The 21,905-nt window shown below is 41.6% G+C and overlaps 1 protein-coding gene and 1 long non-coding RNA gene across 7 annotated transcripts in view; one reads left to right on the forward strand and one right to left on the reverse strand.

Moving 5' to 3' along the window:
* LOC133235452 (uncharacterized) overlaps window positions 1-11,124 on the reverse strand; it is a 54,392-nt gene extending 43,268 nt beyond the window's left edge. For all 4 annotated transcript variants that reach the window (XR_009732555.1, XR_009732554.1, XR_009732553.1 and 1 more), the window contains exon 1: window positions 11,033-11,124. This is a non-coding gene — a long non-coding RNA (uncharacterized LOC133235452). The remainder of the gene's footprint in view (window positions 1-11,032) is intronic.
* A 531-nt stretch (window positions 11,125-11,655) lies between these two features.
* SETD2 (SET domain containing 2, histone lysine methyltransferase) overlaps window positions 11,656-21,905 on the forward strand; it is an 82,999-nt gene continuing 72,749 nt past the window's right edge. For all 3 annotated transcript variants that reach the window (XR_009732550.1, XR_009732551.1, XM_061396975.1), the window contains exon 1: window positions 11,656-11,738. Coding sequence is in view for 1 of the 3 variants with exons in the window: in XM_061396975.1 (XP_061252959.1) it covers window positions 11,665-11,738 (74 nt within the window). In the remaining 2 variants the exon portion in view is untranslated. The remainder of the gene's footprint in view (window positions 11,739-21,905) is intronic.

Genomic DNA, 21,905 nt, shown 5'->3' on the forward strand with positions numbered 1-21,905 from the left:
GGCTTACTTCACTTAGTATGATAACAAACTCATTCTTTTGCATTTGGATATGCAGTTTGTCCCATGATCAACTGCCTGAATTAATGACCTTTCAGACTTCTTTTTGTGGTCCAATTTGCAAGGTTTTTTTAAATTTATTTTTTTTGCATCAAAAATTCAGTCAAAGCTGAATTTAGTCACTTTAAGTCTCAACAAGATATCACAAATTTCCCACCAATTGTACAAAATGTCCCCTAGGGCCAGTTTTAAATTAGGTTCACACAACAAAATGCACATTTCATTTGAAAGCTTTTGTGCAGGTGTGCCCAAGCCATCAAATCCAATTAAACAGGAGCAAATGCATTAATAGCTGAAGACTTAGTTTTACATCAGGCTGTCTCTAGAGATGTTCCAAGCAAATAAAATAGTGAAATCCCAAGAAACCATTTTTTTTTTAAGACTAGCCAAGATAAACTGGTACTAAGTAATTTGGAAGAGTGTCAAGTGGGATTCATTACAGCACTGATTCTGAGAAGAGGGTGCCAACTGCATTTGCCCTTGAAGGATAAGTTGTTCTTTGACCTCTGGCAATGAACCTCAGGGTCTTTGGCTGATGGGACAGGGTGGGCAATAGCTCTAAAGTAGAAGAGAGTGGTATGCGTAGAGAGTAAGGGTAGAGGGCAGTTCGGCTTACAAAGGCATGCTGGGACAGACAGGGGTTGGGTGGGATAAGACAGCTCAAATGCCTGGCTTTAGAAACATGAAATGTTAAGAAAAATTACTTGGAAAAAAGGTAAGAAGGTAGGTGGCACGTACTTTCAGTGCATTACTAGAAACTAAGAGGGCTGGTGGTCTCGTCCAAGAGTTATTTCATTACCTAGCCTAAGGGAATAAAGCATTGTTATTACTATCAATTATGAGCTTAGAATCTCAAATTATATGCTTGATATTATTCAACAGAAAAAATAACCCCAAAGGGTACAGTTTGAATGCTCTCCTCTTTTATATCAAATCTAACATTTTAATTCTAACATTCCTTTTTTACTCTTAGTTTTCTTTTACAAATCTCTATGAATACCCAATTCTTCAACATGCTCTTATAACCAGCTTTAACTAACTGGCTCCCTTATTAATAAGTTATTACAATAAATCTTTGACACATATTCATTCTGTATTTGTATGAGTCATGTTTCCAACATTTTAAAAACTTTGACAAAATTCAACCGTGATGACCCAAACGATCCTTTAAGCATCCTTTGAGGAAAAAAGCAGCCCTCACTCCACCAAGGAGCCCAAGTATAAATGATCATTGGATTCCTCATTCTGCATGAATTTGTAAAAGACTAAAAAATTTTAAAGCTGTGAAAATGTATTCCAAGGGAACAGGAGGCTCATTCCTGATGGCTGTGACACTACACCACAGTACAAACCCTAGGAAGCCAGACATGGCAGGTGAGCCAGACGTTCTCACGTGATAAGCATGTATTAATATTTAAGAATGATTGCAGGTAGTCTTTCACCTTAGCTAGCTGCTGCTCCATTGTTGAAAGTCCATGTAAAGACATTCAGATTCTCATCAAAGTGAAAGTCGCTCAGTTGTGTCTGACTCTTAGTGACCCCGTGGACTATACAGTCCATGGAATTCTCCAGGCAGGGAACTGGGGTAGCCGTTCCCCTCTCCATATCTTCCCAACCCAGGGATTGAACCCAGGCCTCCTGCATTGCAGGAGACTTCTTTACCATCAGGGAAGCCCTCAGATTCCCATAACCTAGCATATAAAGCTGTCTAAACACTGCTTTGGTTCTTTATAGCAAAGAAAACCCTTCTTCAAGTATGATCCATACTTGGCTTTAAGTATGATCCAAAGTTACTAAGAAACTCGTTAATGGGGCTAACGTTCACTGCCTAGATTGCCCTCATCTGCCCTCTTTTCTGTCAGATGATTATTAATCAGTGCTCAGTGTATGTATCACATCCTTTCTAAACTCCTCTAGGCATAAAGAGTTACTTCCTTTTCCCATAGCACTCTGGTTCCGTTTTTACAGTACTTTCAATACAGTACTGTCCCTGAACTATTTGAAGTGTTTTCCCAGTTACTCTGAGAGCCTCCCAAAGCCAGAGATTACTTTATCTCTGTATACCCTGTTTCTACCCACAAGTTTTGGCAGATAGAGAGGAGTCAAGAAATTGCTGTTCAGAGAGTACATTTTTTAAAAAGTTCTCTAGTGCCATCATAACTGGTAAACCAAAAAATAAAAACAAAGGATGTTCATAGAGGGAAGAAGAGATTACTAATTTCTTACTCCAGGCTTGGGATTAATTTCAACTTCCTTAGGTCCTTGGGTTAGATGAAACAGTAGCAAAGGGCACCATTTGTGTAACTCAATACAAATGAGCCTTTTCAGTAGATCTGAGCATCAGTTCTCTAGACACAAACCATTTCTCAATTTTAAAAAAGCATGGAAAATTACTGCATGAGTTTCCTCTCTGAGTCGTGAATGCTGTCTGATGAGGCAGAAATTAGACTGTATAAGGGACAAAATGACAAAAAAAAACTGTCTCTACCATATGGGGTACTTGGCTATGTTGAATTATGTTCAGTCATATGCTAGGGTTAAGTAGTATGAACCAAACAAACAGATGCTCTGCATATTACAATAGGGTTAAAAGAGTCTGTAAACATTGGACAATCTCTAATCTCAAAAACAGTTCACATTCATTTGCAATGGACAATGGTGCACATTTATAATTTTTCCCAAAGCTACTTTAACTCTTTGTCTGTGGTCAAACTATAAAATGGAGAAATCCAAATAACATGGACATTCTTCAGAATATCACATTGGTTCACTATGTTGATGACATCATATTAATGGACCAAATAAGCAATAAATGGCTAGCATGGAGGATTCTTCGTTATGTGCTACAATGACTGGAAGATAAATCTTATGAAGAATTGGGGGCCACCACATCAGTAAAAAATGTTAGGAGTTCTGTAGTCTGGGATGTCACTTCCAAAACAAAAGACAAATTATTGCATCTTGAACCTTCCACCAGCAAGAAGAAAGTAAAATGCATCTTAGCCCATATTGGAAATAGTCAACCTTTTTGACTTTAGCTGTTCTGACAGGTGTGTAGTGACATCTTGTTTCATTTTAAATTTGCATTTCTTCAATGGCTTCCCTGATAGCTCAGTTGGGTAAAGAATACACATAACAGTGCGAGACCGCAGCTCGATTCCTGGGTTGGGAAGATCCACTGGAGAAGAGATAGGCTACGCACTCCAGTATTCTTGGGCTTCCCTGGTGGCTCAGCTGGTAAAGAATCCACCTGCAATGCAGGAGACCTGGGTTCGATCTCTGGGTTGGGAAGATCCCCTGGAGAAAAGAAAGACTACCCACTCCAGTATTCTGGCCTGGAGAATTCCATGGACTATATAGTTCATGGGGTCGCAAAGAGTTGGACACAACTGAGCAACTTTCACTTTCAATGTCTGATGATGTTGAGCACTTTCCATGTTCTTCTTTGCCATCTGGATATCTTCTTTGATGAAGTGCCTGTTCAGAACTCTTACTCATTTAAAAAATTGTGCTGTTTTCTTATTGGTGATTTTTGACAATTCTTTGCATATTCTGGATTCAAGTTCTTTATTAGATATATGCATTGCAAAGATTTTTCTCCTAGCTTGTGCTTTGTGTTTTCATTTTCCTAACATTGTCTTTTAAGAAGCAGGAATTTTTAACTTTGGTAAAGTCCATTTTGTCAATTTGTTGTTTTATGGACTGAGCTTTTATTGCCTAAGTCAAGGTCACAAAAGGTTTCTCCTGTTTTTCGAAGTTTTATAATGTGAGGATTGACATTTAGGCCTATGACTCCTCTAGAGTTAATTTTTGTTTATAGTGTGAGATATGGATCCGAGTACATTGCTGTGGCTCGTGGGTTCTACAGCGCATGGTCAGTAGTTGTGGCGCATGGGCTAAGCGCTCTATGCATGTGGAATCTTCCGGACCAGCAGTTGAACCCAAGTTTGCTGCACTGGCAGGTGGACCCTTAACCACTGGACCGCCAGGGAAGTGTTCTATAATGTTTTGAGTGTATCTCTTGCACAGATTTTTCTGGGGGTATTTACTCTAAATATTTAAATTACTTAACAGTCTATTGGTTTTAATATTTTACCAGTTCAAATTAAGTATAGAAACCGTAGCTCCCTTTAAGTCCCTTTAGCCTCCCCTATTTATAACTGTCTTAAATATTTCTTCTATAGTCACTGCAAACCAAATCAGATATTATAGAGAGATATATTTTTGTTTCAACCGTCAAACATAATTTAGAAAAGGAAGTATATTGTATTTAGTAATATTTTGTTCTATTGTGCTTTCCTTTTTCCTTATAGCTTAAACTTCCATCTTTCATTATTTCCTTTATATTTGAAGAACATTTTCCAGAAATTTTTATAGTAGGTTCAGTGGTGACAAATTCTTAGCTTTTCTAAGTTTTCTTTCATTCCTGAAGGATAATCTTCCCATATGTAGAATCTGGAATTGGCAGGGTTTTTCTTTTCCCATAGGTTTATTATTGTTGTTATTTATTTTGGTCGCACCAGGTCTTAGTTATGGCATACAGGACCTTTATTTGCCTATGTGGTATCTAGCTACCTGAACAGGGATCGAAGCCAGGCGCCCTGCATTGGGATTGCCAAGCCTTAGCCACTGGATCACCAGGGAAGCCTAACAGTTTTCTTTCAGAAACTGGATAATGTGCTACTTCCTTCTGACCACCATGGTGCTGATGAGAAATCTGCCATCCAAAAAATGTTTCCTGTAGGTGTTATTGCTCTTTCAGTTTTCAAGATTTTTTCTTTTTTTAGTTTTCAGAAGTTTAAATTGGATGTACCTGGGTATAGATTTCTTTGGGTCTATTCTGTTTTGGATATGTTCAGCTTCTTGAATCTGTAGGTGTATCTACTTTGACAAATTTGTAAGTCTTCAGCCATTGTTTCTTTGAATACTTTTGACCTTTCTTTCTTCTCTTCTTCTGGGACTCTGACTCTGATTTATAGATAGGTTCATTTGTGCCATATTTTAGATTCTACATGTAAGTGATATGTTATGCGTCTTTCTCTTTCTGGTGTCAGCATCTTTCAAAATTGTATTTTGTCATTCAGTTTGTAATTCTCCTGATGAATGATTTTTTTAAAATGGCATCCTGGACTGTCAGAGCATTATGAGACTCTGGATCTTTTGTAAACCTTCTATTTTAGAATGACCTCTCTGACACTAGGCCAGATGGAATAGAGTGTCATGTCCTAAGTGCCAGTGGGGGTGAAATTTCAGGTTTCCCATTTCACCTTTTATGATACCCCAGAGGGGAGTGGTGCCTTGTTCTTGTTGGATAGAAGTACAGATTTCTGGCTTCCCACTAGGCCTGACAATTGAGAACCGATACAAGGATAAATGTGCAAAGTAGCTGAGAGCAAAAAGCAATATTGCTTCTTAATTTGTTAATTCATTTAGAAGCTTTCTTTTCATGGCCTCTATGTGGCCACACTCTCCTGTTTGTTATTAATTTCACCTGTGTCCCTTTGCTGGCTTACTGTTCTTTATAACTTGTAAAGGCTAAGTCTCAAATGCTCAATCCTGAGTACTGTCCTTTTATCTGCTTTTCTTCTTTAGTTGTACTTTTTCCCTAGGAAATCTTGTGCAGTCCTATAGCTTTAAATATCACTTGTATACTGAGGACTCCAAAATTTCTATTTTCTTATGAGGAATCCTCTAAATTCCTGATGGGTATTTTGAACTGCTCACTTGATATCTCCATCTGAATGTTTATCAGCATTTCCTGCCTTAATACATTGAAAGCATAATTATTAATTCCAACCTCTTTCTCCTGGTCTCAAGTCTTCACCAGTTATCTAGGTGTTGAGGTAAAAATTTAGGATTCATCTTTGATTTCTTTCTTTCTCTCATACCTCACATACAAAACACTGGTAATATTAACAAACTCATCTGTATCATTCTGCACCCTTCTCATTGTTTGGATATACTTACACAAGCACTTATTAATATATTAGTATGCACATCTTGGGCTTCCCTTGTGGCTCAGCTGATAAAGAATCTGCCTGCAAAGCGGGAGATTGGGTTCGATTGCTGGATTGGGAAGATCCCCTGGAGAAGCGAAAGGCTACCCACTCCAGTATTCTGGCCTGGAGAATTCCATGCCATACAGTTCATGGGGTCGCAAAGAGTTGGACACAACTGAGCCACTTTCACTTTCATGCATATCTTGGTTTAATAGACATAGACTCCAAATACTTACTTTTTAAAGTTAACACCCCTTTAAGCCAGTAGATACACACTTTTTTCTCCTAATTTCTTAAAGGCGCTCTAAATATATACAAACATCTATAGATCAATATATATTTATCAGGGTATGGTAGTAGTAATTTTTCCTTATTTTTTTTCTCATTCCCTCCTTCAACTCTCAAAACAACTTGACTAAATGGCATATATTTGTTCATATCTTTCATCATCCTCACAAAATCAAATAAATATATGCATGTATATATGTATATTTATATATGTCTAAAAATCTTGCTTTTCCCATTCAAAAAATCCCCAAACCTCATAAAAACTCCTCCAGAACATCTAGTACAGTGAAAATTCTTTCTTTTTAATGACAATATTCTTTGGTATGAATAGTCTATGAAGTAGAATTTCAGAAACAGAATTTGCTGAATCAAAAGATACACACACACACACACACACACACACACAGTTTTTATTAAATGGTGTGTGCTAAGTCACTTCAGTTGTGTCCAACTCTTTGTGACCTTATGGACTGTAACCCGCCAGGCTCCTCTCTGTCCATGGGATTCTCCAGGCAAGAACATTGGAGTGGATTGCCATGCCCTCCTCCAGGGGATCTTCCCGACCGAGGGATTGAACCCTAGTCTCTTACGCCTCCTGCATTGGCACACAGGTTCTTTACTACTGGCACCACCTGGGAAACCCTATAGAACAGCTTGAAAGTGAATGTGTTAGTCACTTAGTCCTATCTGACTCTTAGGGACCCCATGGACTGTAGCCTGCCAGGCTCCTCTGTCCATGGAACTCTCTAGGCAAGAATACTGGAGTAGGTAGCCATTCCCTTCTCCAGGGGATCTTCCCAAACCAAGGATTGAACCCGGGTCTCCTGCACTGCAGGCAGATTCTTTACCCTTTGAGCCACCAGGGAAGCCCATATAACAGCTCATTGATAACCAAATCATGTTTCTATTTTAATGTTAGGATGTACTTGTTTGTAGTCATGATGTTATGGTTAATGTGCAACTACAGTAACAGCCAGTTTTGTTTTTTCATTACAAATAATGAAAAATACATTTCTGGAAAAATACATTTCTGGAATATGTAACACAATTCCTCTATTTAAAAGTACACTGGACTAGAAAAAAACAAACTGATGATAGGATCATTAACACTAAGGAATAGATTCAAGGTAATAAATAATCAAGGAAAGTAATTAGGTGTCTTACAAACTGCTGTGATCTTCATAAACCTTGTATTGGCAAGTCTCAACTTTCAAACATTTGATCTTGATATAACCCAGTCTTGTATATCATTCATGTATACTCCCAAACTGCCTCTCTGATATTAAATTCAACCTTTTATACACCAGCGGACCATTATTAACCACGGGCTATGGCCATTAAGAATGGGCCTAATTTTGCCAATGTGAAGATATTTGTGGGAGCACATGGGTAGAGACAGGGTTTCCCACATTGCCCTGGCTCACACTGCCCACACTGGATTTGTTGCCACTGCCAACCTTGTCCCCTCTTGACAAAGACAGGAACTCTGGGGAGCCGTAGGACTGAAGGCCTAGTTCTTGTATGTCCTTCCCAAGTTGGCATTTCTCGAGGAAGTCTTCTGAGAATCCTCAGGTGGGGGTAGGATTTGTTGAAGGCAGAATGGGATGGTAGGAGACGAGGTTAAATAGGTAGGGGCAGCTTCCTCACTCAGCTCCAGCTACTTTGAGGGGGAAACAACCTTTTCTCTCTCTCTTAGAGCCTTAGCCAGGTTCTCATTTGAAGCAGCAGAGCTTTGGCCTGGCACACTGAAAAGAGGAACCACCCAGTGGTACCTCAGAATAGCTGGCTGTCTTGATCTTACTTATTGTTTCTGAGTTGTACCAGTCCTAAGAACCGCCTTGTCAACACATTACTTCAAAAATTATGTTTACACATAGTAGTTCTGGAAAATGTGCTCAAGCAAGCAATTGATACTCTCTCTGAATCCCAGGGACGGGGGAGCCTGGTGGGCTGCCGTCTGTGGGGTCACACAGAGTCGGACACGACTGAAGTGACTTAGTAGCAGCCACCTTAAAAAATGATTTTTCTTTTCCCATCCAGGTACCAAGAGCGTAACTGAGGGCGATGTCTGATCTTTGGCCTTCCACCTCCCCTAAGGCAAGAAATGCCTGAGTCAACTTTGTTTCAGGGTCACTACTGGCTTTGTTTGGGTTCCCTGAGATGGAGTGCTCTGGGCCTACAGGCGCAGTAATGGCAGGAACAATTATGAAGGATTTTATGGAATGCCTCTTATAATAATATTTCATTTTAAAACTTTTGACATTTTTCCTTCAAACTTATTTGTAGGCAGTCTTAAACAAGAAACTGGGAGATGGTCAGTTATAGACCAAATTATTCCACAGCTTTGATCAAGAGGCCAGGCCTAAGTATACATTTTGTGAACACATTCTCTTTGAATTTAAAATAGTTGTACAGAGAACTCCTAGTACAGTCATAGATGAGGGCATTTAATAGTATTCAATCTTGCCTGTAAAAACTTGGTTCATTTATTTATGTTTGGGACTTAGTATTTCCCACTGAACCCCACAGGTCAGCATGCTTATTGCTTTGGTTTCTAACCAGACTAATGCTATCCTAAGACTAGGTATTAGAGATATCAACTGGTACCTCCTGCAAGAGAGCTATCTATTTTGTTATTTAGGAAACAGGAGACCTGTAACTGACTGCTTTTTTCTCATTTATCTCAGTTTAGGTCTTTGTCACCTCACACTTAACATTATTTCAGCCACCTTCACCTATATTTATCATAGTCCTTTCCGGTCTGTCCAGTGTGAAGTGGCTCCCAATAGCCTATGTGGTACCCAAGGCATAGGGCTCCAATTTATTCTTTCAAAGCCTAAAAGATAACTTTACTCGGGGAGAGGCATTGTGCAAGCACGTTTTATACGATTTTAATAATCACAACACTCTGTGCAGTAGATAATACCTCTATTTTACGGATAAGGCACTGCAAGCATGAAAAGTAACCATGCCTCATGTCACACAGCTAGAAAGTGGCAGGGCGGGTATACAGTGCTAGGTAGCTCTTAATCATTGCACTCTGGTAAGTGCTGACATTTATTGAAAGTTTAAAGCTTTATAGACATTATCTCATTGTATCCTCGCAACAGTGAGGTCCTGTACACATTAATATTCTCATCTTACAATGAGAAAAAGCAGAAAAATTAGTCAATATTCATAGTTTGTAAAGAAGTGGCCATGAGAGACTTGAACCAAGGGAGTCAGATGGGGTCTGGATATGCTGAAAAGCCAACAAAAAACCAAAATAATCCTCAAGTGAGAAACAATGATGATAAAGCACTAATAGACACTAACATATAAATATGTGTGTGTAGGATATATAAGATTTTATATCCTTTTATATAGGATATAAAAAAGAGCTAGGAGAGGCTTTATACTCTCATATACTTTGGTTGCTAAAATGGAATACCATAGAGTGGGTAGCTATCAACTACAGAAACTCACTTCTCAGACAGTTTTGGAGGTTGAAAGTTGGAGATTGAGCTGCCAGTATAACTGAGTTCTGACAAGGGCCACCTTCTGGGTTGCAGACTGAGTTTTCTCCTTATATCCTCAGAACTAACAGGAGAGGGCTCAATGGGCTTTTGAGTGAAGTGCAAGTTGCTCAGTCGTGTCCGACTCTTTGCCACCCCATGGGCTGTAGCCCACCAGATCCCTCTGTCCATGGGATTCTCCAGGTAAGAATACGGGAGTGGGTTGCCATTCTCTTCTCCAGAGGATCTTCCAGACCCAGGGACTGAACCCAGGCCTCGCTCATTGCAGGCAGATTCTTTACCATCTGAGCCACCAGGGAAGCCATGAGCAATAGGATCATGAAGAAAGAGGCAAAAGACAGAAACTCTGCAAGGCTATTGCAAAAAATCTGTGTGTGCTCAGTCACTCAGTTGTGTCGGACTCTTTGCGACCCCACGGACTGTAGCCTGCCAGGATCCTCTGTCCATGGGATTCTCTAAGCAAGAATACTGGAATGGGTTGCCATTTCCTTCTCTCAAGGGCTTTTTATAAGGCCACTAATCTCATTCATGCAGGCTCCACAGTCCTGTCCTAAACACCTTCCGAAAGCCCCACATCTTGGGGGATAGAATTTCACATATAAATTTAGGGGATGGAGTACACATTCAGTTCCTAACACATACCTCCATCCAGTTGCTTGCTAGTAAAATCCGGTTCAAAATTACAGTGGAAAAAATAAAACTACAAAAAAATCAGGTCTTATGAAACCCTCCCCACCCCCTTAGCCTTTAGCTAATGGCTTTATACACTCTTTATCCTTCCAAAAATAAAACCCACAGCCCTTTCAAGTTATCCTACTTAATCTTACTACGTCATTAGGGCAGGAAAGCGATCCATAACCTTTTCTTAAAGGACATTTCCTCCAAGGTCGTAAGAACCACGCAGAACACGGGAGCCACCGCTCCCAGATGTTGGGGTGGAGGGTAGAGGTGGCGGGACGTAGCCGGGCGGTGGGCAGACTGAGCCCGGCCGACCCGGCGGGGGCGGGAAGGAGGAAGGGGCGTCCCCGGAGCTCGGCTTCAGCGCGAATCCCCGGCCTAGCTCTACTTCCGTGCTTGTCGACGGGACGAGATGAAGAGGCGAGAGGAAGAGAAGGCGAAGAGGAATAAAGGAGAGAGGGGCGAGAGACTAGGGAGAAGAGGCGCCCGCCTTACCTCAGAGCCCGCAAGCCCAGGGGAGGGGCCCTCGGCGCCGCTGAGGACTCCGGCGCTCCGGGAGGGCAGGTCTTCGAGGGCGGCGGGGCAGGAAGGCTCGTAGTGTCTGGGCGGGCTCGGGCTGTTCGCCCGCAAACAACCCCGAGGCGCGCCGTGTCACACCTCAGCGCCCCAGCCGCCACAGCAAGCCCGAGGGAGGGGTCGCGGCGCAGCAGCTTTCGGCCCCGAGCTAGGCCGACAGCGCTAGGGCCCGGGGCTTATTGTTCCGGGAAGTCGCAGGCGAAGTCGGGCCGGGTCGGCGGGCTCCGCACAGCTGCTCCCCACGCCGCTCCTCTCAGAGGACTACCGGCAGCTGCCGGCGCGCCGACTGGCGGCGGAGGCGCGGCGGGTGCGTGTCCCTTTAAGGGGCTGGGCCTGTGCGGCTAAGGGGCGGGCGGGGTAAGCGTCGCTCCCCGTGTGAGTGTGTGGGGGAGAGAGCGGCGGGCGGGCGCCGGAGGGAGGGAGCGAGCGGGCCAGCGACGCGGGCCGCCCCTGCCGCCGCCGCGGTCGGACCAGCGGCCTCCTCCCCTCCCCTCCCTCGCGTCGCCCTGCCGCGGGGAGGGGGCTCGAGTCGCGGTCTCCAGCGGCTCCCGATGAAGCAGCAGCTGCCGCCGCAGCCGCCTCCAAAGATGGGGGATTTCTACGACCCCGAGCACCCAACCCCTGAGTAAGTATCAGCTCCGCGGCCTCCCGCTGCCCTCGGCCATCTCAGCCCGAGCCGAGGGCGGCGCGTCCTGGCGGATGGCGCGGGGAGTAACGGGCCCGCGGTGAACTCGCGCGGGCGGCGTGCAGAGCGGGCCCGCGCCGCCGCCACGGGCCCCTTGTCCGGGCCGCCGCGGGCCGGTGGTTGGGCCCGGCGTTGGCGCCGCTGCTCGCGTCGCCGCGGCGGTTGGGCCGGGCCGGTGGGGGAGGGGCGGCGCGGCCGCGACCGCCGCCGCGTCTGTACCGATCCGGCCCGCCCTAGGATCGGCGGTCTCCCCCGGATCCTCGTGGCCCACTTGGGCTGCGCTACCTACGAAAGGGACCGAGTTGGAGAAGCAGCCGGTGCCAGACTCGGCGAGGGGGCACCGGCAAGAGTAGGCCGCGAATCCCCGGGCTCAGGTGGAAGCCCGGCCCGTCGCCCGGCCTCCCGGCGACGGCGGCTCTGACCGGAAGGGCCTACGTGCGTCGTTCGGCCCAGGGCGGCCGAGGGGCCCGCGCTGCACTCTCGGTTTTGATTTTTTTTTTTTTCCCTCTTCTCCTGGAACTTGATCCTGGCGTGGTAGTGCTTCCGGCTTCACATTCTGCACCTTTGGCACTTCGGTTTTGTAATGGTGGCGAGGTTTGAGTGGCCCCAATGTGGAGGTGACACCGGGTTTGTTTTTCCGCCCGAAAATGAAAGCCTCCGGAGGGGTATACATTCTCTACCAGATTATGAAATTTGCACACTTTCGGACACACAACTTCCTCGGTAACAGCAACCTCTTGCCGTGAATAGATGACTTTCTACTCCTTGTGAAGACTTTGTTAAGAAGCAGGAATCGCTTGAGGAGTCTCTAAAGAAGACAGTGGTCTTGAAAACCGAAATATCTAGAAACCAATAGTATATTTTAAGCCTGGGACATTTTTACTTTGCTGTTGAGGGCCGTATCAACTACTGTATCTGGTTTCTTGAGAGCTTCCACTCCAGAGCCTGGATTCACTTCTTTCCCTACGTCCTCCCAAGACTATTGTTTTGAAACTTAAACTGCATTTGCTGGTGTTGGCTCAAGTCTGGACCTACAAATGTATGGCATATTTCAAACCTAAACAGTTGATAGAGATATCAAATGAAATTCACTTTTATGACCGGAATGCTTCCAAGATATTTGCTCTCTTGACACATTTCAGCTTAGTTCTGCTATGACTCTTTACAGGCTCTTGGTTTGAGACTTGGAAAACCTCACAAAAAGGAAAATTCTGTATCATGATCCAATAACTGCTCATTGAGCACTTGTCCTGTCCAAAATAACATGCTAGTTCCTGAATGGTCTTAAGTGCTTGCTTTTCAGTTTTTTTACCAGGTTGTTTGGTGAAGTACAGAAGCCTTAAGGATCACATTCTTAAACTTCTTGAAAGAAAATACAGCTTTTCATATTATATGGAATAATGGACTCAAGTGCATCTTTGATGGACATGGGGAGGAATGTGGGGAGGAATCAGAAGTGTTATATTTTTTTATATAAGGTCTTGGAGTTTTTTTATTTTTATTGCTTTTCTATCTGTCCTGCTTCCTAACAGTGGAGATTTCTAATTTCTGTAGTGACTAAGTGCTAAAATGTGTGTGTGGTGTGTGTGTGTGTATTAATCTACAAGGAGTATGTAGAGAATTATAAAACGTTTTATTTTGTAATACTGTAAGAACTGGGAGGGGTCTTGGTAGGAAGCATCCTGAATGATATCACCTGCTTTAACAGATGCAGAAACAACTGAACAACAAGAAGTGACAACAAATCCCATGAAGTAGTTTGTATAAGCTAGTTAGGGTGTATAACCCTGGAGAGAGAAAAGTGGTATAGTGGTTAAAGAACTTGGATTTCAGAGCCAGGCATACCTGGGTTTGAACATTCATTGAACCTTGAACAAGTGACTTCATCTCTCTAAGTTTGAGTTTTTCTTATCTTTGAAATAGGTGTTGTAATGGAAGCAACCTCATAGGACTTTTGGGAGAACCAAATGAGAATAATAGATGAAAAGCACTTGACACAGAGTGTGACACATGTAAGTGCTTCTAGCTGGGGTCATCAAGGAACGCTTAAGAGGTAGGATGTTAAGCATGAAAAGATTAGGTGGGCTAGAGAGGTGGTGCCAATGGCTGGGGGGAGGAATGACCAAGGGCCCTTTTCAGACTGTAGCTGGTTTGAAATATTTCCTAGACACATGAAGAAATGAATCATGAAACTTAAATTCAGTTTGATTGAAGTAACAGTTGGAACTTGATGTTCTGTTTGTCTCCTACCAACTATTTAATGAGACACAGCTGTAAGACCTAGCTTTTCCTCAGGCATCTAGGATTATGTTTCAGGTGAAAGTGACTAATCACCTGAGTATCTGTGCATTAGGTGTCTGCTGTTGAGCAGACCCAGGGCCAGGTGTTGACACTGCAAATTAAAAATCCAGCTGGAGACGTCAAGGAGTTCTTCTAATGAGACACAGGCAAATCCTTTACAGAGATTGCTGTCCTTTGATTGTATGCATATTTACTTTGTGCCAAACATAGGCATGCTGGGGTGAGCGACGTACAAAACAATTTTGCTTGTGTTTGCACCCTTCCTAGTGAGGGGTGATAATACATAATATAGAATGTTCAAAGGTTATTACTTTGGAAAGTGGAGCACAATAAGGGGAATCCAAAATTTCTGGGGTAGATGTTGAAATGTAAAATGAGGTGCATTGGGTGAGCCTTCTTGAGAGTAATGTTTAGGCAGACTTAAAAGGGAGGAAGTTAGAGGGAATAGTTTGTTCCAAGACACTGAGGCAGACCTAGAGAGTTCTGCTCAGTATGGCTAGAATGGAATGAACAAAAAAGTAATAGTATTAATACATTATGTTAGGATGGGGTACAGATTTCACAGGGCTTTGTAGAGCGTTTATAAGTTCTTTGCCTGGAGTTTTCAACCAAGGAGTGACACGGTCTGCTTTCAGCTTCCGAATGATCACTGAAGTTTGCAGAGAGGAACAAACAGTAGAAGCAGGGAGATACATATCATTATAAGGAAGCTGGAAGTTGAGAGAGATGCTCATGACTTCTATCAAGGTGGTAACAGGAGATAGTGAAAAATGGTTGAATTCTGGATATATTTTGAAGACCATACCAATGTGAATTGTTGATAGATCAGATGTAGCATGTGAGAGAGGAGTCAAGGATGATTCCAAGAGTTTGGGTCTGAGCAGTGGGAAGATGGGGTTGCCATCAACTAGAATAGGGGTGACTGTGAGAAGAGCACGTTTGGGGAATAGAGTTCAGTTTTAGAAGTGGTAAGTTTGAGATGCCTTTTAGATATTCTGGTTGAATTGACATTCAGGTGTGGACTTTAGGAGAAGGGTCTGGACTAGAGATAAACTTTGTAGTCAGCCACTTAGGTAGTATTCAAAGCCACAAGACTGGATGAGAGCACCAAGGGATCCAGTGTGGACAGAGAAAAGGACACGAGATTACTGTTGTTGTTCAGTTGCTAAATTGTGTCTGATTCTTTGCAACACCATGGACTGCAGCAGGCCAGCCTTCCCTATCCTTTAACAGTCTCCTGGAATTTGCTCCATTTCATGTCCGTTGAGTTTTTGATGATCTAACCATCTCATCCTCTGCTGCATTCTTCTCCTTTTGCCTTCAGTTTCCCCAGTATCAGGGTTTATTCCAGTGAGTTGGCTGTTCGCATCAGGTGGCCATAGTATTGGAGCTTCAGCATCAGTCTTTCCAGTGAATATTCAGGGTTGATTTTATTTCACATTGACTGGTTTGATCTTGCAGTCCTAGGGACTCCAAAGAGTCTTCTCTAGAGCCATAATTCTAAAGCATCAATTCTTCAGCGCTCAGCCTTTTTTATGGTCCAACTTTCACATCTGTACATGAATACTGGAAAAACCATAGCTTTAACTACACGTTTTGGAGCCCAGGAAAATCACTGCTTCTACTTTCCCCCCTTCTACTTGCTATGAAGTGATAGGACTGGATGCCGTGATCTTAGTTTTTTGAATGCTGAGTTTCAAGCCAGCTTTTTCAATCTCCTCTTTCACCCTCAACAAGAGGCTTTTTAGTTCCTCTTCACTTTTTGCAATTAAAGTGGTATCATCTGCATAACTGAGATTGTTGATATTTCTCCCAGACTGCAATCTTGATTCCAGTTTATGATTCATCCACCCTGGCATTTTGCATGATGTACTCTGCATGTAAGTTAAACAAGCAGGGTGACAATGTACAGTCTTGACGTACTCCTTTCCTAATTTTGAATCAGTCTGCTGTTCAATGTCCGGTTCTAATTGTTGCTTCTTGACCTGCATACAGGTTTCTCGAGACGCAGGTAAGATGGTCTCGTATTCCTATCTCTTTAAGAATTTTCCAGTTTGTTGTGATCCACACAGTCAAAAGCTTTAGTGTAGTCAATGAAGCATATGTTTTTCTATAATTCCCTTGCTTTCTCTGTGATCAGCAAATGTTGGCAGTTTGTTCTCTGGTTCCTTTTTCTTTTCTGAACCCAGCTTGTACATCTGGGAGTTCTTGGTTTACGTATTGTTGTAGCTTAGCCTTACTAGCATGTGAAATGAGCACAATTGTCTGGTAGTTTAACATTTTTTGGCACCGCCCTTCTTTGGGATTGGAATAAAAACTGACCTCTTCCAATTCTGTGGCCACTGCTGAGTTTTCTGAATTTGCTGACATGTTGAGTGCAGCACTTCAACTGCATCGTCTTTTAGGATTTGTAAGTAGCTCAGCCGGAATTCCATTGCCTCCACTGTCTTTGTAGAAATACTTCCTAAGGCCCACTTGACTTCACACTCTAGAATGTCTGGCCCTAGGTGAGTGACCACACCACCATGGTTATCCTAGTCATTAAGACCTTTTTTGTATAGTTCTTCTGTGTATTCTTGCCATCTCTTCTTACTCTTTTCTGCCTTTGTTAGGTCCTTACCATTTATGTCCTTTATCATGCCCATTCTTGCATGAAATGTTCACTTGATATCTCCAAATTTTCTTGATCTCTAGTCTTTCCTATTCTGTTGTTTTCCTTTATGTCTTTGCGTTGTTCATTGAAGGTCTTCTTTTCTTGCTATTCTCTGCAACTCTGCATTCAGTTGGGTGTATCTTTCCCTTTCCTTTGCTTTTTGCTTGTCTCCTTTCCTCAGCTATTTGTAAAACTTCCTCAGACAACTACTTTGCGTTCTTAAATTTCTTTTTCTTAACTGCAATGCTAAGAGGATTGATATAGAAGGCGGTGTTAACATGGATACCATCCATAAACTTAGGGGGAAAATTATGTCCTCACTAACCTCTAACTAGAAGTTAGCATTTCTTTTAATTACTAATGTAAACAGAAAACTATAGTAGTATTAACCTGTGATTTTATTGGCCTGTAATATAGTACCTGTGATTTTACTGCTAGTACAAATCACAGGTTTTTTATGTTTTGATTATTGTAAATACTTCATTATCTACGTTCATCATTACATAGAAATTTCAGTAGATTGGAGATCCACCACTAGATTGTTGAGAAGCATATACAGTGCTGTATCATACATTTGGGGTTTTTGTCCCAAAGGTAATTGGTGCCTTTTGTTTATTTCACATATTTAAAAATGTTAAGCTGAAAAGGAATTTGCAGGCTTCACCTGACCCCAGAATGGTCCAAGGCACAAAACATGTTAAACCATTGGACTCTGTATCCTAACTCTTGGTTTAGAATCTCACCTCTTAATCGCTGTATGAACCTGGGCAAATTTTGTAATGCCTTGGTGTCCTTGTAGGTAAAGTAAGAATCATAGCAGTATTTTCTGCAGAGGGTTTTATGAGGATTTAAGAAATAGGACAGTGTTAAGTTTTTTGAAAAATCTGCTTATTTTTAATTGGAGGAAGATTGCTTTAAACTTTTATTAGTATTGGCTAAAAAGATTCAGCTAGAAAGAACAGTACTTTATGAGGCACTGTGATATGAAAAGCATGGTGAATTTGGCAAAAATAAAGTTTATTAGCTGGCAAAAATACTTTAGCATGTTCAAATTAAATATAAAGCAGTGGCGATAGTCATGTTCTTATAACATTCTCATAATTCACCTAAGTTATGGTGGGGTTAGAGATGCCATAGGAAGCCAACTGAAAGATTCCACATAGAGTCTGGACCTTTAGGAGCTTTGCAGCCAGTCCATAATTCAGTTTTTGTTATTTTATAAGAGAAAAATAGCTTTATAGTGATTGAGGTATGTTCTTCAGGCCAAGGTATAGTCTTTCGGCTACTGAGGTGTATGGGAGGCCAAACTACTGCTTGGAGGGTTTCCTGGTGATCACAGTAAGCCTGACAGTGACTTTGGCTCAGAGGTTAAAGCATCTGCCTCCAATGTGGGAGACCCGGGTTCGATCCCTGGGTCGGGAAGATCCCCTGGAGAAGGAAATGGCAACCCACTCCAGTACTCTTGCCTGGAGAATCCCATGGACAGAGGAGCCTGGTAGGCTACAGTCCACGGGGTCGCAAAGAGTCAGACACGACTGAGCAACTTCACTTCACTTCACAGTAAGCCTGATGGAGCTATTCTCTTGCTTAGGATAGAGTATGTGTGTGTGTGCTCAGTTGTGTCTGACTCTTTGCGACCCTATGGACTGTCCATGGAATTGTTCAGGCAAGAATACTGGAGTGGGTTGCCATTTCCTACTACAGGGGATCTTCCCAGCTGAGGGATCAAACCCATGGTTCCTGCATTGGCATACAGATATTTTACCACTGAGCCACCTGGGAAGCTCAGGATAGAGTATATTTCTCCAGATTTCATGTCCCTATTTTTGCTCTTGCTTCATCTAGATTTCCGGCCAACGAGTCTTCCTACTGACAGATTATATCTCTAAAAGGGTATCGAGTAACTGTTGATGAGCAGTTGCTGTGTTTCCCTAAGAAATGTTCAAACTGCCAAGACATACCTATCAGTTGTCCCTTTCTAGTTTTAGTGGAACTTTGGTGTTGCAAATCTTTTCTGCCACTTTTCACTGTAGTGACTAATTGATTTAATCTATAAGAGCTGACTCATTGGAAAAGACCCTGATGCTGGGAAAGATTGCAGGCAAAAGATAAGAGGATGGCAGAGGATGAGATGGTTAGAGAGCATCACTGATACAATGGACATGAATTTGAGCAAACTCTGGGAGATGGTGAAGGACAGGGAAGCCTGGTGTGCTGGAGTCAGTCAGAAAGAGTTGGGCGTGACTTAGCAACTGAAGAACAAATTCCCCTTTAAATTGTAATGCATTGTGATTTACTGTTTAACAGATATTGATGATAATCTTTTTTAACCCTGATGTTTAGTGTTGTTCTGTGAGCATTGTCAGTTTTTGCAGAGAAGCAAGAATAGTCATATGCTAGAATAAAAAGTTGACCAGCTTCATAATTTGTGTTAATTCTTGTGAGATACTGTAGAGTATCTTATTTTGTAACGTATGTACTGAGGGCTATTGTAAGACCCTGAGAGACGATTCATATTAGAAACTGAAACATTTACACCTATAGTCACTGAAATTCAGGCTTAGAATTCTTTGTTTTCCTTTCTGAGAGAGATCGCTCTCTAGGGGGAAAGAATCTTTTATTTGGGGGAAAAAAAAATTCAAACTTTCAGGGAAGTTCTAAGAATAGCATAGTAAACTCCCATATTTTCATCTGGATCGACTGGTTGTTGAAATTTTGCCACATTTGCTTCATCTTTCTTTATAAAATATATATATACCTGTGTTTGTTTTTAATCTATTTTTAACTGAAGGATAGTTGCTTTACAGAATTTTGTTTTCTGTCAAACTCGGTGTTTGTTTATTTTGGGCTAAACCATATTCTTGCCTGGAGAATCCCATGGACGGAGGAGCCTGAGGGGCTACAGTCCACGGGATCGCAAAGAGTCAGACACAACTGAGTGACTTCACTCACTCACTCATTCATTCATTTGAGTGTAAGGTGCAGGCACCATGACCCTTAACCCCTACCTAAATAGTTGATAGTATAACCTGAGAACAAGAATGCTCTTAGGTATAACCAACATGCAGTGATCAAATTCAGGCAATTTAACATTTATAATACTACATTTGATATATAGTTCATATTTAAAGTGTGCCAGTTACTTCAATAGTGTCCTCTTTTTGGCCTGGGGTTACATACTGCGTTTAATTGCCATTTTTTTTAATCTCTGAAGATAGGGCTTTAAATTCAAGATACTTTACTACTATTAACTCTTTGTACTAAACATAAATATTTTGAAAACAATAACAATGTCTGGTATTGATTTGAACTGTTTTCATTTTTTCTTTTTATTTATTTATTTAGGCTGCACCCGGAGGCATGCAGGCAGGATCTTAGTTCCCCTAGCACAGAAAGTTCAGGGTCTTAACCACTGGACCACCGGGAGAGTCCAGAGATGGCTTCTTAATTACTAGAACAATAAATGCTTATTGCAAAAGGCAAGATAATATACTTAACAGAGGAAAAAGTAAAAATCTACCTTTAGCATCTCTTCTTGGCTCCATCTCTTCAAATCCAGCTCATCCTAGAGGTAACCACTACTCACAGTTCAGTGTATACCTTTCCAGATCTTTTTGTCTACTACACATACTGCATCATCTGCCTGCTTGCATTTGTGTGTAAGATGTGCTTTTTTAATAGGGAATACTCTATATTGTGAATGTGCCATGTTAAGTTGCTTTATTTTATATCATGTTAAGTAGTTTAAAAGCCTTAGGACATGAGCTGCATGGAAAGTATCTCCTTCCAAATGTTTTCCCACAGGGTGAGTTTATCTGGTAATTTATGATGGTGTTTTCGTGATTCTGTTTAGAGTTTGATTCCTACACTTCTCTCTTTCCTTTTCTTTTTTAAAATTCTATTTTATTGTCCATATTTATTTGTTTGTCTTGTCTGGTGTTGATGGATTAAAATAGCTTTTATTCCTGCCCTACTTTGATTAGTTGGTTTTCTCAACTCAAGGTATTTAAGAGCAGTCTCTTGAAAATGGTTAATTTGAAGCTAGCCAACAACCTAGTCAACTGAAGATTCAATAAGTTTTTTTTTTTTTCATAATGGGATTTATATTTGTAAATGTACTTTCATGAATTCAAATGAGGCAATTATTTTGTATAATTTTTGGTTATTGTACATTAATTGGGTGTTTTGAGTCCCTCAGCTTTGGAATTCATGTATAACATTGGTAGGTTGTTTTTTAATTAAGCTTAATGATTATTTCAGTGTCTTTTCCAGCTGAACAAATACTTTGGTCATTTAGATGGAGGTTTAGAGTTCGTCTGAGGTTCTTAGGTGTTTTTATTTTAGAATGCCTTTTCTGTCCCATTTTAACATCTCACTAGTGAAAATATCCTTAGGATGGTGTGGGTAGTGATAGGGATTTGATCCTGCTGGCAGGCTTCTACCAGGTCTGCTTACTGAGAGCACTGCTGTGGGTGTATAAGAACCTGGAGCAAGTGGTCGTTTCTGATTGTAGCTCTTCCGGCTGCCTACTTCCTGCCAAATGCAGTTAGACTCTTTGGGCTATACAGTAATCACCACTATTTGCTTCATAATTACCTCTTTGGAGACTCATGGACTAACTTGTGTTTTGAGTCTTTTGTGTGATATTTCGCTTCTTGTTGATTAATTGTTAATTACACATGCTCTACTTTAGTAAGCAGAAGATGTCATGTTTAAAATTTTTATGAATTTTTGTATGACTGTAAAGTAGGGCTAACGTTTTTTCATAAGTTATATAGATGACTGCAAAAACCCTTTCTTGAGAAGTCTGTTTTTCTGATGCTGAACACACAGACTTTCTAAAATTGCCTGGTTAAATGTATATTTCTTCAATTAATTCCTCAATTCTCATATCTATATCAATTCTAAAACATAAGCTACACTTTTTGTGGTACTGCTTCTGTGCTAAAAATTTTAAAGATTATCTGTAGAAAACGGATGAGTTTTGAGGTACAATAAAACACTTTGTTAGAAATAGGTTAAAATGGACTCCTGAGGTTTTCCTCAGGGTCACCGTAATAGGTATCTTATTTTCGCTCAAGTTTACCGTATCCATTAAAAAATAAGTACGAGAGTATAATTATTTAGGAAACCAGTTGTCTAAATTATGAAAA

Source organism: Bos javanicus, chromosome 22 (genome assembly GCF_032452875.1).
Source record: "Bos javanicus breed banteng chromosome 22, ARS-OSU_banteng_1.0, whole genome shotgun sequence".
Classification (NCBI taxonomy): Eukaryota; Metazoa; Chordata; class Mammalia; order Artiodactyla; family Bovidae; genus Bos; species Bos javanicus.